At 39.5% G+C, this 13,955-nt stretch overlaps 1 protein-coding gene across 1 annotated transcript; it reads right to left on the reverse strand.

Annotated features, from left to right (window-relative positions):
• Positions 1–4,911: 4,911 nt before the first annotated feature.
• Positions 4,912–11,895, reverse strand: penka (proenkephalin a; the record flags this gene model as incomplete). Its single annotated transcript, XM_080503714.1, has 3 exons — positions 11,866–11,895; positions 10,555–10,701; positions 4,912–5,493 (listed from the first exon to the last, which is right to left on the reverse strand). Exons 2-3 carry the CDS (start codon positions 10,696–10,698, stop codon positions 4,912–4,914), a joined length of 726 nt encoding a protein of 241 aa, XP_080359840.1. The 5' UTR covers positions 10,699–10,701; positions 11,866–11,895.
• Between the last annotated feature and the right edge of the window lie 2,060 nt (positions 11,896–13,955).

Below are 13,955 nucleotides of genomic sequence, written 5' to 3' on the forward strand. Positions count from 1 at the left end.
TCAGTAATGGGATGCACACAATCAAGTAAGAGATTTTTAATACGCCCAAACTTTTGACTGATTATGTGATTGTTATCCATTTTCTCCTTCAAACAGGGATAACTGACACATCCTAATTTAGTGGTAATTACAATCACGTTGTAACAATCAGAAAAAGGTGATGTCTCATTTCAAGTTTTCTCCCGTTGTAGAAGAAAGAAAAAACAGAGGAATAAGACGTGCTAGGTGGGTGGCGGGAGATGCAGCTTGTTCTCGGGAGGAATGAGAAGCTGTGGGGGAGTAATTAGGGCAAATTCTGAGCAGCTGGGGACGACAAAACACACATTGCTATCTGATTTGATTTCCGTGCAAAGACTTAACTGAACCTGCTCAAGGCTGGAGCGACCGCTTATGATTTTGAGAAAGTTTCAAAGCTGTTTCTGAAAAGTGCAGGTGTCATATGACAATCAAGAAAGAATGATGATTAAATAAAATTTTTAAAAAAAGCTTGGAAGAAAAATATCTTTTTCATGGTGTTATCTGATGACAGCAGATGTGGCTAATCATATTTTCATGCTTTATCTCATTTATCTATGAGACTGATTCCAATAATCCAGTGAGAGAAATGAAGGACTGGGCCAGAAGGAGGGTTTGTGATGAGGAAGTGAGACTGTCTAATGAAAGAGGAGCTGTGATTTGATTAAAGACGCAGAGAATCAGTGAATTTCTGCAACTCAGTGTAATTTATAATCAGGATACTTGTAACAAAATACACGGATGAAAGAGATCTGAAGACACTTAGGTCTTCTCTATCCGCCTTTAAGGAGAATTTGCTCTTGAAACAGTGCAGCTCCAGGATGGAAAAGATCATTGAGCTGAACAATGGCATCATTGGGACTATGAAAAATAGAAATTATAGAACAAAATGATTTATATTAAGGGTTTGTTTCCCTTATAATAATGGAGTTTGTACATCTGAAATGAAATATTTAAAATAATAGACCAGGTGTGTCAATCTTAAGGCCCTTGGGTCAAAACCAGCCCACAAGAGGCTCCAATCTGGCCAAATCACCAACCCAATGGCGAAAATTTCAAGTAAAACAATGATTTATTTAAACAGATTTCTTAAGAGTAGCAACACAACAGAACACAGAGTCCAGAGCTGAGATGTCAATAATTACTAATCACTGATAGCCTCAAAGCTTTGTTGTCCGGGTGAGTTTTATAAACATGTGTAATGCAACAGCTATACAAGTTTTTTTCTTGATATTTTGTTGTATTTTGCGTCATTAAAATTGACATTATGTCAAGATTGTAGTTGTTTTCAATAGTGATTACAAGATGAAGCAGTGAAATTTTCCATGCTAGTAGTTGGTGGGCCGGAGCTCCATCATGGCGCTTCATTTGCTCAACTGCTCCATCAACTGGACAATAAATGTAAAGCAAGTGATAATTTAAATGACAATGTGGCGCCTGCATGTGAAGCTCTGATTTAATTGGCTCAAGAAGGTCCCATATCAACAAGATATGAGCGGAGAGCCATTGAGCTCCGTCAACGAGGCCTTGAAATTCATCACATTTGTCGCCAACGAGCGCTTCACAAAATATAATCCGAAGCTGTTCGACAAAATTAAATATAGGAATTCTCCATACATATACTCTGCATCACAATAAAGAAAACTAAAGTTTAAGTTTGAAGATTATTCTGGCATCATTTTACCAGTTCAAGCCATTCAAAATGCAGTTGGGCTGCAAGTGGCCTGCGAACTAGTTCAATTTCATCTCGTCAGCCAGACTGGTCACATTATGCCATAATACCCTTTAAATTTAAACTTTAATCTTTTTCTTTGTTGTGATGCAGAGTATATGTGAGGAAAATGTCTATATTTTCTCAAAAGCCAAAGAATTACAACCAAAAATGACTACAATCGAAACATGAAGCTAATTTTAATGAACTTCAGGTGCAAGATAGAGTGAAATGTTCAACAGTCTTCTCCTATAGCTGTTATATTATACATGTTTTTACAAACTCTGGCAAATCAAACCCTGAAAGCATGGCTTTGAAGTGAATGCTAGTTTGCAAGCTTTCATATAGGTCTCAGTGTTTTGTTTTGTCTCCGACTGTTGAGAAATCTGTTAAAATAAAAATCTACATATTCGTTCACATTTTTACAATTTCCTTGGTGGTTTGTCAGGCTGGAGTGGAGCCTCTTGTGGCCTTGTATTGACCCACAGATCTTATATTTGACAACAAATTAGATGTTTGTTTTGAGGCTTTTGTTCACCATTTACTACAAAACTGTTCCGCTGAACTGATAAAATTCATGTTTGCATCCTTGAAGTGGAACAGCTGCACTCACTAAAGCTTGGTGAAAAAAATACAATAAATAAAAATGGTCATGTAATGTTTTAAATAATTGAACATGTGGACCCACAGAATGGATTCAAAACAAAGTGTACTAGCGAGTTGTTTGAACAGAACCCATTATCTCTGTAGCAGTCCCCAATTTACTTCAATGTTCACTACTTTGAAACAATTAGAGGTCAGTCAAACCTAATCCATTAGTTTGGACGGGGCCTGCTCCACAACACAGCACATATTTTCGAGGGTTGAAGGGAGATTATTTATGCTGTGTACTTCGAAAATGAAGTTGGTTTATTTTGTGTACATGACAAATAGCGCAGCTATGAGTTTGTGTATCAAACATACTTCACTCTCTCTCTCCCTTTCAAAGGCAACTTATCATGAAGTACAGGACCTTATTATAATGCTAATTAGAATTACAGTTCTGTATGTTTGAATATTGTGAAATAGGAATGCCATAGGGTTCATTAACCGAGACTGCAGTATTTTCCATATACTGTCTAACATTATCTTAATCTAAAAGGGGCAGTACCTTTCCAATTTCTATTTAGTTAACTTTTAATTAAAGTTATTATAAGGTGCCCTACAACTGTTAAAATCCATAAATCTTTCATACATGTATGTCATGCACCAAGGTTCAGCATATGATTTAATTAAAGGCTAATATTCGATCTAAATAAGCATGGAGATAGTTAATGATTCAGGATCCATTTAGAGGATTAGCATCTTGTTGTATCATTGCACAAAACAATAGAAAAGTACCTGTCAGAGGCAAAAAAAATTGCAATACTTCATATTGTAGTGTTGCATATCATAGCTAATGGTAACTTCAGGCCTCATGTAAAAACTAGGGATGCACCAATACCACTTTTATTTAAAAGGTTTTTGAAAGTACAAGTGCAGGGACTAACTTTTAGCAACCTGCTGAAACAAGTACTTATTAAATAGTTTGTACTCTGTGAGCAAACATGAGCTTGCTGTGTCCTGCTGTTGTTAATCAGGTGGTGATGATGTGAAGAGGATGAAAAGGACTTTGCATATGTTCATCCATATTAAAGAATATATGAACTGCTGACATTATTCATCCTTTCGTTAACTTGCTGCTGATGCATGATGCCATGTAATACCCGTCGGGTTGTATCATGAAACTTTGATGAGTATAATGGTGCACCAATACACCCTACATTTTATATGTACAGGGTACTGAGATGGGCCTGAGTGCGCTTTGCTATACCATACCCTCCCTCCACAAGCTGCTCTGGTACGTACTCTGTGGTGGGACCGCAGCTTTAATATTGTGGACAAACACAATATTAAATATTAAATAACATATTTAATAATATATTTAATATTGTGGGCAGTTTGTGTAACCTGATCTACTAACAAGATGCACAGTGTATCAAAGAGATGCACACCATTCATGAATCCAATATTAAATATGGAATATCGAGCAGTTCTACTAGATTATACTAAACAGAGGTTGGGACGGGAGGATATGTAAATAAATACATTTAAATATGATGTATATGTAATTTGTACCTTTATATCTTGCATTGTTTATGAATGCGATTGTTTATGAATGCAAAATTACAAAGCCTACAGGCTTCCTTTCAAGACATTTTCTGTTTTCAGGTCCTCAGACAGATCATCTTCTATTCCCTTGAAATTCTTCTTCTTTTTTTCTAGCTGAAGAGCTCTTATATGTAATCGTGCAAACTGGGCCTAATGCACACAAAACATTCATTTCAAAACTCCTGTTTGCAGATGATGAAAGCTCATTGTAATATCACGAGTTTCACCTGCTGAACATACACAAACTGAAAGCGGGGTCTATTTGCTTAAGCATGCAAATTAGCACAAGGAAAAAGATCTCAGTAAATAGGACTATTCTAACGTGAGAGCACGACTCACACACTACTGAGAGCTATTCTTTTTACCCTTGTCGGCTATAACATATTGACTTTTCCAGAGATTATAACATGTGATCACAGGTTTCTCTGAAACTTGAAATATTCAATGAATTCCAGTAACTGTGTAAATGATACTGTTGTATTTATATATTCACTTGGCGCTTTGGCTTGAGGATTAGATTCCTGGGACGCTTAATAGCAGATTGGTTTGTCGTCAGATGTGTTGACACAAAAATGAACCATATTTGTATATTTTAAAGCCTCAAGAGGCCTTGGTGTTGTTTTTTTTTGCTGACCCTGAACCTTTGTGCACACACATAAATGGTAGGTGGGAAATCATACACTCGACCAACACGCCTTGATCAACAAATTCTTTTAATAAATAATATCATCATGAAAACCAAAAAGACCCAAAGTGATTTGTGTACATTTGAATGTTTCTATCGGTTTTTTTTTTTCTCTTTTATCATTACAGGACCAATTGAACCAATGACGTAGGCTGCAGCACGTTATACAAAGGCAGATGATGCAGTTAGCATGAGGGTGGGTGGCTGGGAGGCGGGGCGGTTGAAACACCAACAAGTCCAGACTACAAGGTGATTGGCGGACAAGAAAAGGCTGAAGAGATGAAGCTGAAGGGTCATTGACGGTGGCGTCCTAGTCCATGAAGCCGCCGTACCTCTTCTGTAGCTCGCTGCCATTCTCCCAAGCTCGTTTCAACACCCCTCCGCTCTTGCTGCTGTCCACCAGCCACTCGGGTCTCCCCACTCGCCTCATGAATCCCCCGTAGCGCTTCTTGAGCCCCCGGCCGAGCACCGCCTCCAGCAGGTTACCCTGCGCCGCCCCTCCGTCGGCCCGCCGCATGAAGCCCCCGTACCTCTTCACCGCCTCGGCACCCTGCCCGTCGCCCTCACCACCGTGCTCGGTTGCTGCGTTGAGGACCTTTAGGATCTCCATGCGAATGCTTTGCTCCTCGTCCTGGTTTCCGGCCTCCTCCAGAGACGAGGGGGAGGAGCGCCGTGACATGAAGCCGCCGTAGCGTTTCATGAAGCCGCCGTACTTCTTGGCCATCTGGTGCTCCGGTGAGATCGCATCTTCATCGTCGGCTATCGCAGCATCCACCGTCTCCTGGTCTTGCTGTGCAGCTAGTGGGTTCTGGTTTTCCTCCTCCAGCAGAACGTCCTGGCACAGACGAAGCTTCTGGCTGTCCAACCCGCCATCGCACTCAAGAGAGCATGTCTGTAAAATAAAAAACAATGCCATCAGGACATCTGTAATCATGATGCGCTCAAACTGCCCTCCCACCTCAGAATCTGAGTGGTTTTCTGGGCTGAGGGAAGGAAATTGTACAATGCTGAAGACTGCCTCCTCCTGGTCTCAGTTTGAACTCCAGTTGTTGGTTTTAACGCACATAAAAGTTGTTCAGAGGTTGTTTCAATGACCTAACCCTAATTTATACTGCATATGCAAAGGATATGCAAAGGCTGTGTCTTACTGTGAATCACCTCTGAAGAGCTTTTGCTTGGGGGAGACTACTACGAGGGCTGTGATTGGTCCGCTCTCCTACGTCATTAGTCATGCGAATAAACACATGTTATCTAAATGATGGTGTACTAACTGTGTAATTTAGTGAAGACATGTTTGCTGCTATAATGTTGATTTGGCATAGAAGTGGGAATCCATTTCACATACATACTGTAAGTTTGATAATGTCCCATAGTGTTTCTGTATCCTATAGGGCAATGTGCTAGTTTGTACACCATACGTGAAACATAATTAATGAACAATGGTCGAAACATGAAGCTAAGAAATTGCTCTAACTTCCTTAACTAACTTGTTTTAAAGACTTTCCAGGCGGTAGACTGTCACAAACAAACAGTGACTAGTTACTTCTGGTAATAAATCTGTGGACACGGAAGGAAATGTAACTTTTCTGAAATACTGCTACTGCACATGAGTATTGCGGTCGTAGTAAATACTTCTTCTGCACCTGCAAGAGTAGACGTTGGCCTCCATGGTGTCATGACTCCAAGTCCATATTCTCCTGGGACTTTCACTTGAAATGTTGTCGTGTTAAAGGGGCCTTCAGATTGTTCTCAGACCTGTATTACTGTTGCTTTAACACATTAGCCAAGCTGTGGTGTCTTGATTGATTTAGTCAAGAGGCTGAGCTGAAGTTACACCAGTTAGCGGCAGGATGCTCTACAATCTGGACGAAACAGATTTCTGAACGAGTGACAATCACAAAAAGTAGCAACCAAGTAGTTTTGGCTTTTGTTCACACTCATAATAAATGAAACATTTGGATTAAAATAGTACTCATGGCCAGTCTGGTGTACAACGACAATAAAAGTCATAAACTACATGAGGATATATTACCTTTAAATGGTTTTAATTCGCTTTAGGGGCCAACACATAGTGATTTTGAGAAAGATTGAAATATGAAACGAATGCTTAAACAGTCTTGCTGACACTGATTAAAGAAGTTAGCAAGAAAACACTTATGCTTTAAATAGAACAGTTATTTTGTGAAATTATTAAACTTGTATGAAATTATGGCATTGAAATTTACACAATGAATGCAAGCTTTGGTGATTTTTATTTACTTTTTAGTTGATTAAACTATTTTAATCAATTTGTCAGATGAGGTCCGCGCCATCAAAAACTACTATTTTTATACACTTCTTTTGTTTCTACAATTGCATACATGCCAGTAACAAAATAATGGATGATGAGGAAGTATCGAAATGACCTTCTGTGGGGAAAAGATGCTCATGAAGTCTGAACAGGAAGGACTATGTGTCAGCTCAAATATTATATGAAGATCAAGATCTTCTTCAATTCCATTCTGTATTCATATGTAAGCCATATATCCACCAAGGTTGTTTATTTTAATAATCCAGGGTTTATTTGCTTTGTCTATTTGAAATGAAATGATATCTAACGCACTCATATTGATTCCCACTGTCAAACACAAACTCAGTGTAAACAGTGTAGTAGCAGCAGGTGCCAGTGTGGTGAGATCACCTTAAGGCATGGGTGCAGCTTACTTAAATTAAATCAGGGTTTATCTGTTTTTGTGTACACGACAGTGTTTTCAAGTGAAAACAAAAAACCATCGTAGAGTTTTGGGTATCAATTCACAAGACAGCGGTGCTCGGAGATGCTGAAAGCTTTTTGAAAACTGTTCCCAAGGTGGATCTTTTTGAAAGCACTCTGACTCTCTGTCTCTGTGGAAATGGGGGGGAGCCCATTAAAATAGCCTGTTAGTCCATATATTTATTCTGCAACTGTTACACCTATTTATATTTTATACATACTAACAATAAAATTCACTTCCGAAAAGTGAAAATGGAAAATCTGATCTGTGGAAAGATTTCTGAGCATTTTATATGTATAAATTGGCAAATTATAGCAGTATATCATCACCATAGTGTTGAATTTTGAATTAGAGTTTGGACTTTAGATATTTTCAGATGGATCTGTAACAAAAAGGCTGGTGATACCCATGAAGACAATGACAATATAATAGTGACTTTCCCGAAAACTAATTCTAAACTTGAAAGAAACCATCACATTTACACTGTCACCTTCAGCTTTGAGGGAATGAACAGATCACTGCTCACTGAATGTGTTCATTCGGATCAGAAAATGATTGAATATGAGACCCAGACACATTGTAAATGGATAAAAAGAAACTTTTTCTTAATTTGTGCTGCGATAACACTGCGAAAGCTTTGAGCAGTGGTTTCTCCAGCCAACAGAATTCAAAAGGAAAAGAAATACACTTTCCACCTGTTTGTAACCGGAGACCACAAAAGTTTTTTTTTTTTTTTTTTATCCCAATCATCCAGTCTCATTCCATCACTTGTGCTTCACTTTTAACTTTCATTAAACCGGGATATTAACAGCATTTCAAAATGTCATTTTCCACTGGAAGAGAACATGGAAAATTGATGTAATACTTGTTTTGTGCTATATATTGTGTTGCCAATCTAATTTAACTCCTTCTATTGCCTCTTGTTGGACTGAGGATGGAAAGACGGTTGGGGAATGGGAGTAGCTATATCTGCACAATGCTCATCATATTACCACTTTTTCCCATGGTCGAAAATGCTACTTTTCCAGCAGAATGGAGAATAAACGTAATGGTAATTTGAATGTGTTGCAGGTTGGGAGCAGTCTAATGTTAATGCAGTAAAGTCATAACGATTTCCACTTTGTGATCTGGAGCCTAACCCAAACATTAGGTCATTACTATTGATCTGATCCACAACATTGCTCATTAACCAGACAATGGCATTTTACAGTTAAGTTGGCTGATCATCAACATGTGTCGATAAATAACTAGTACTAGTACTAGTTCTATTACTTCTATCTAAAAGTGGTATTGGTACCCTGATATAATTGCAGCCGAAGGGTGCCCCCATAAAACAAAGCTTCAGCCCCACGCACCCCTCCATCCGCCTGCCCTCCCACGCAATCATCTCAATCATCTGTTCTCTCTCTGTGGCAGCAGGATAGTAATCAGGACAAAGGTCTCCGCTGGGGGCCCTCGGGGTGCGTTTGCACGCTGTCAGGATAACCTGGTATGTGTGTCATTGGATTTCACTTATTAGAGCCATCAGAAGACCCCCGTCTCATGGCGGGGGATTCTTGCTGAGCTTTCAAAGACGGAATTAATGAAGAGGAAAATTGAATTGAGGATGTATTGTCACCTGGGGGGGGTAGGAGGGAGGGAGGGCTGAGCGAGGGGGAGGGGGTGATAGACGGCACCCTCTTGTGGCCAAATTGGACTGCATTGTCGTGACTGTCCTTCTTACAGCAGTTACTATATACTCAGTTGAAGTAAATGGTCATTTGGCTTCCATTGGGAGTGATTCTGAGTTCAGCGTCTTGTCCAGGAGGGATCAAACCACTAACCCTGGAAATGGAAGATGACCTGCAATAAAAATGGAACCTCAGTCGCCCACTTATTAACACCCTGCACTGCAATATTTCAGGTCTGTGGATCCACTTTCAGCTCTACGACAACTCAAAAATTAAAGAATGATGTGCTATTTGATTAAACTCAAGTACTTGTATTTGAATAGATTACATCAGATTATATACACGAGACACAGACAAAAGAACATCGTTGTGTGAAATCGATGAAAACATATAACACACATCAACATCTGAATTATTAAAGCTTCAGCCAAGCAGTTCATTATTAGTTATTTTGACTTTTTTTTTTAATCAATTAATGAAATGGTAAAAGGTTCAGGAGAGGAAAAATAATCATCATAAAAATAATTGTGTTGAAAGCTGCAGCGCAGATTTTGTTATAGTTACTGTCATGAACCGGCTAAGGAGTAGGAAGTTAGATACAAAGGATCAAAATTTGTGAAAATAATGGATATAAAGAGGGGAAAAAAACAAAGAAGGCAGGAAACGGAAGGTAAAGTGCTTAAAAATCAACGTGAGTGAATTCTTTGGTTTGAAAAGAGTGGATCAAGTTTATTTCACCTACATACTGATTAAAGCCACTAAACAAGCAGATCTGACTGAGGGCATCCATAAATGTATATTAAAATCTGAGTAAAGCCTGCCAGTCACTTGTAACTCCAAGCTCTCATTCACCCTTATGCGCCATTAATATGCAATTTTGTAAATTGTCGGCATTATTTCACAAATACAACTTCAAGTTTAACAGTCACTTCAAGTTTTTTTGACAATACTTTTTTATGTTTTCCTCCCCTTTACCCCTTTTACTCTTGAGACAAAAACTGATCCTTAAAAAAATTAATTAATTCATTCATCCATGAAAAGGAGGGTGTAGATGTAGCACAGTGGGGTGAGATGCATCTACAAGGGAGAAAGGCTAATAGAAAAGACACATATGAGAAAATAAAGGTGCTGTTAATTCTTCTCAATAACAATCAGCCATAACATTATGAGTTTTTACTGCTAAAACAATTCCTGATCGATTAATGCAATTACCTCGCTGAAATACTGAATGGAAATAAATGCTTAAATTGTACAATTAGTGCATTTATATCTTTGTCTTGCTTGTTCTTCCCTTTTTGTCCTTTATGAAGAGGGTGTATATGCTTCACGCCCTATTCGGCATCTTTGAGAACTGATGACTGGATGATTTGAGCCAATCAGATTACAGGAGGAATGGCAGATTTGGAATGGTTTGATTCAACAAAAGCCACTGACTATAGTGAAATGTGGAGAATTACATCTCTCAGAATGTAAGAAGTGGAAATGGAGTTAACGCAGATGGAAGCAGGTGTGTGTGTTGGTTGGCATTACCAGGGATGACAAGGCGGACTGTTGCTCCAGCAGACGGTACACACAGAGTGCACACTCCTTCCCACAGTCTGTTCCTACCACCAGCGACACACACGTTCCCAGGACCAACATCCATAAGCAACTGCTGAGTGCGGAGGCAGCCATGGACTGAGGACACACAAGCACATAAAATCAGAAACCTCAAAGACAGTTACCAGAATAACTATTACGATTAATTAATTATTTTAATCTTGAATTATGTGTATATAGATCTGGATCTCTCCTCTCTCCTAATATATCATACAAACATATGTTTAATTACCCAATATTTATTGTATTTTTACATTATAAGCCCCCCCCCCCCCCCCCCATTTGGTATGTTTTATGTATGTCTGTTGTATAGCATTGACACTTTTTTTCAGTTTTTTACTTAAATGATCTTACAACTTAAGTTAAAATAAACAATTTAAATCCAATCTCTGGACTTTTCATCTCTTCAATCTCTTCAATTAGCTTCTTTTTTTTTTTTTATCACAAAATTGTGGATTAACACAGAGTTTGATCACTTAATCAGCTTTTCCTACACTAATAATCGGTGTTAATCCCTAATTTTGTGATAAAGAATGACCAATAAAGAGACATTCTTGAGAGATTCATCTCTTAAATTAGAGAATAACACTAGCCTTTTCAACACTGATACAATTTCCCCCCTCTACAAACAATAAAATTACATGTTAACGTACAGCTTAGGTATAATTTGGAGTTCATATCTCGTTTCATTTCATTATGACTATGAGTATTGAGGGACACTTTAAGAATATTGCTTAATGATGATGCTCGTATAATGGATTTTGAAATATATTATTTATACACAGTAGAGGTCATTCCTCGAAAAGAAAAAGTTCTGCAAACATCAGGTATTATTATTATTATTATATTCAATACAATTTTATCTATCCCCTTCTAAATCTTTCAAATACGATAAAATACCGTTTTAAATTACTGTTATAAATCAGTCATTATTGCGCTCCTACTATTAGTACTTTGCCAACGCTCAATAACAATTAAAAAATACATTATTTGCATGCACAATATATCAAATTACATATTCACTGAAAATTATATAGTGCTTATATATTATGTTATACACTTACAATACTCATACAATAAAGAAATAATAATAGATAGACCTCGTTGAAATAAACTGAAAACAGAAGCAGAAGCAGGAGTAAAAAGCAGTAGTAGTGATAGTTGTAGTAGTAGTAGTAGTAGTAGTAGTAGTAGTAGTAGTTGTTGTTGTCTATTTTCATTGGAAAAGTATGTTTTTCTTACCTCTGCTTTATTCTAACCGTTACTTTTCGCCTCTCGGTGCGTTCCTCGTCCACACGTGCCCTCGGGGGTCCGGCGGAGTGGGAAACTGTTGCTGAGCGCGAGCCTGCGCGGCCAATATAAGCGGCTTCCCTCGCGTGCACGCGGTGACGATGCAGCCTATCAGGCAAAACCCGCACACGAGAAATGCGCGCAGTCAGTCAGTCAGTCAATCCCCGGTCTGTGAGCGCGCACGCGGTGTCTTCAGGCGCGCACGCGTCAACTCGGGAGAGTGCAGCTGGAAGAAGTGCGGCGGACGGGCGCTCCGTTTGTTTATAAGGAGTTTTGTGCGGCTTACGTCATTGGCAAAAAGTGACGTTGCGACACCCCCCCTACCACCACCACCACCACCACCACCACCATCATCACTTCCCGCACACCCCTGTCACGCACTGATCCTACCTCATGTGTTTGATGGCTCCTCTGCAGACCAGCCCAGGCAGGCCAGTGTCATGGTAATCACATTCATTAGCGGGCCTGCAAGAACAGCTCCCAGGCGCCCCCCCCCCCCCCCCCCCCCCCAGCGGTGGCCTCTTGCTGGTCAAGGGCCACCGCTTCTTATTTCATAATCAGGGAAATTACAGGAGCAAATCGTGAACCGCTGCACAATCGAGAGACCAGCCGCCATATGTAGGGGGTGTACGGAGGATATCTCTGCCAGTTTGGTTAAGTTGGAGTTACAACAGTTCATGTACAAATTACATGAAGTGTTTTGTATGGTAGTGAGGATGCATTAATCATTGAGGGGGTTTGTGGTTGATGGTGAGTCCACTTTGTTTCAAAACACCACCACAGTATTTGTATCTTGATCTGCCGCCTGCATGGTTCTTATTGCTCCATAGGCAAATGTTAAAGAGGATAGAAAAAGTTTCTGGTTAAAGCTGTTAATGGATATAGTCTTTCAACAATATCAGAAGCAAAGAAAAACCCTAACCCTCACTTTTTTCACTTCTCTCAACGTTGCACTACTTGTGGTTGATTTTCTAAGGCACCTCCAATATCGACGGCCTGATTTACACAACAAGGTTTCAGGAGAAAACGAATCCTTTTGCTGTTTTTGTTTCAGAAAAGGTTTAGAAAACGCTGTCCACCATAACTATTAACAATGGGAGACATTTGTATGGACAGGCAACAAACTTGTAATGCTATTATCACAGTGACTCAACTACAAAACTACAAAGTCCCAGGAGAACATGGACTGGGACTCATGACACTCTGGAGGCCGCCATTGTTATTGTTATTGTCCATCGACACGAACATGTGCACGTGTGCCGTAGCAGCGTTACCGAAAAGTTGCCCCCATTTCCACAGAGACTTCAAAAACTTCAGTGGCTCCGAGCACCGTCGTCGCGTAAACAGGCAATCAAAACACAACAGGAGTTTCCCATTTTTCACTCAGTCAGAGATAATCACACTTACAATGGTCTCCATTGCAGCTAACACATTGGGTACCGCCCTCGCTCCTTTTCAGCGCGTGCTTTGTTCTGGCTCTGAATTAACAAGAGAGACTGATTATCTAGCGAATGACGGAACGGTAGATTGACATGCATGGTTCAACACATGCAAGACGCCAGATTTACAAGGTGAGAGAGAAGCAGATTACTATAAAGAAACCTTTCCGATGGGCAATAATACAATACGACTAATACAGCTAATCAGTGACAGTAACATCACTCTAGTGAAGTCTGAGTGAGAAATGAAATCAAAAACCTGACTATACCAACTTAAGTTATTAAAAAGAGCAGAAACTATAGTGATACTATCGTGCATCACTCTCTGCCTCCACTGGATTACATGCAATTTGCTCGCTCAGGGCAACAGGCGAAACCAATCGATGTTTTAAACCTTCCACATACAGGCAAGGTGGCTCCACCATGTGTGTCCTTGTTCATTTAGGAATCTGATATGCTCCAGTCGTCTCCCATCCAAGCCGTTCCTTATGGTTTTTATTGTTGTGATTTTCTTCTGATGGCTGTTCAGGGACGGAGGAAATCAATCTATAACATGTAATACCATCCCACGGTCTGTAAAACCTGCAGTGAAATCTGCTGACG

Source organism: Blennius ocellaris (genome assembly GCF_963422515.1).
Source record: "Blennius ocellaris genome assembly, chromosome: 10".
Taxonomy (NCBI): Eukaryota; Metazoa; Chordata; class Actinopteri; order Blenniiformes; family Blenniidae; genus Blennius; species Blennius ocellaris.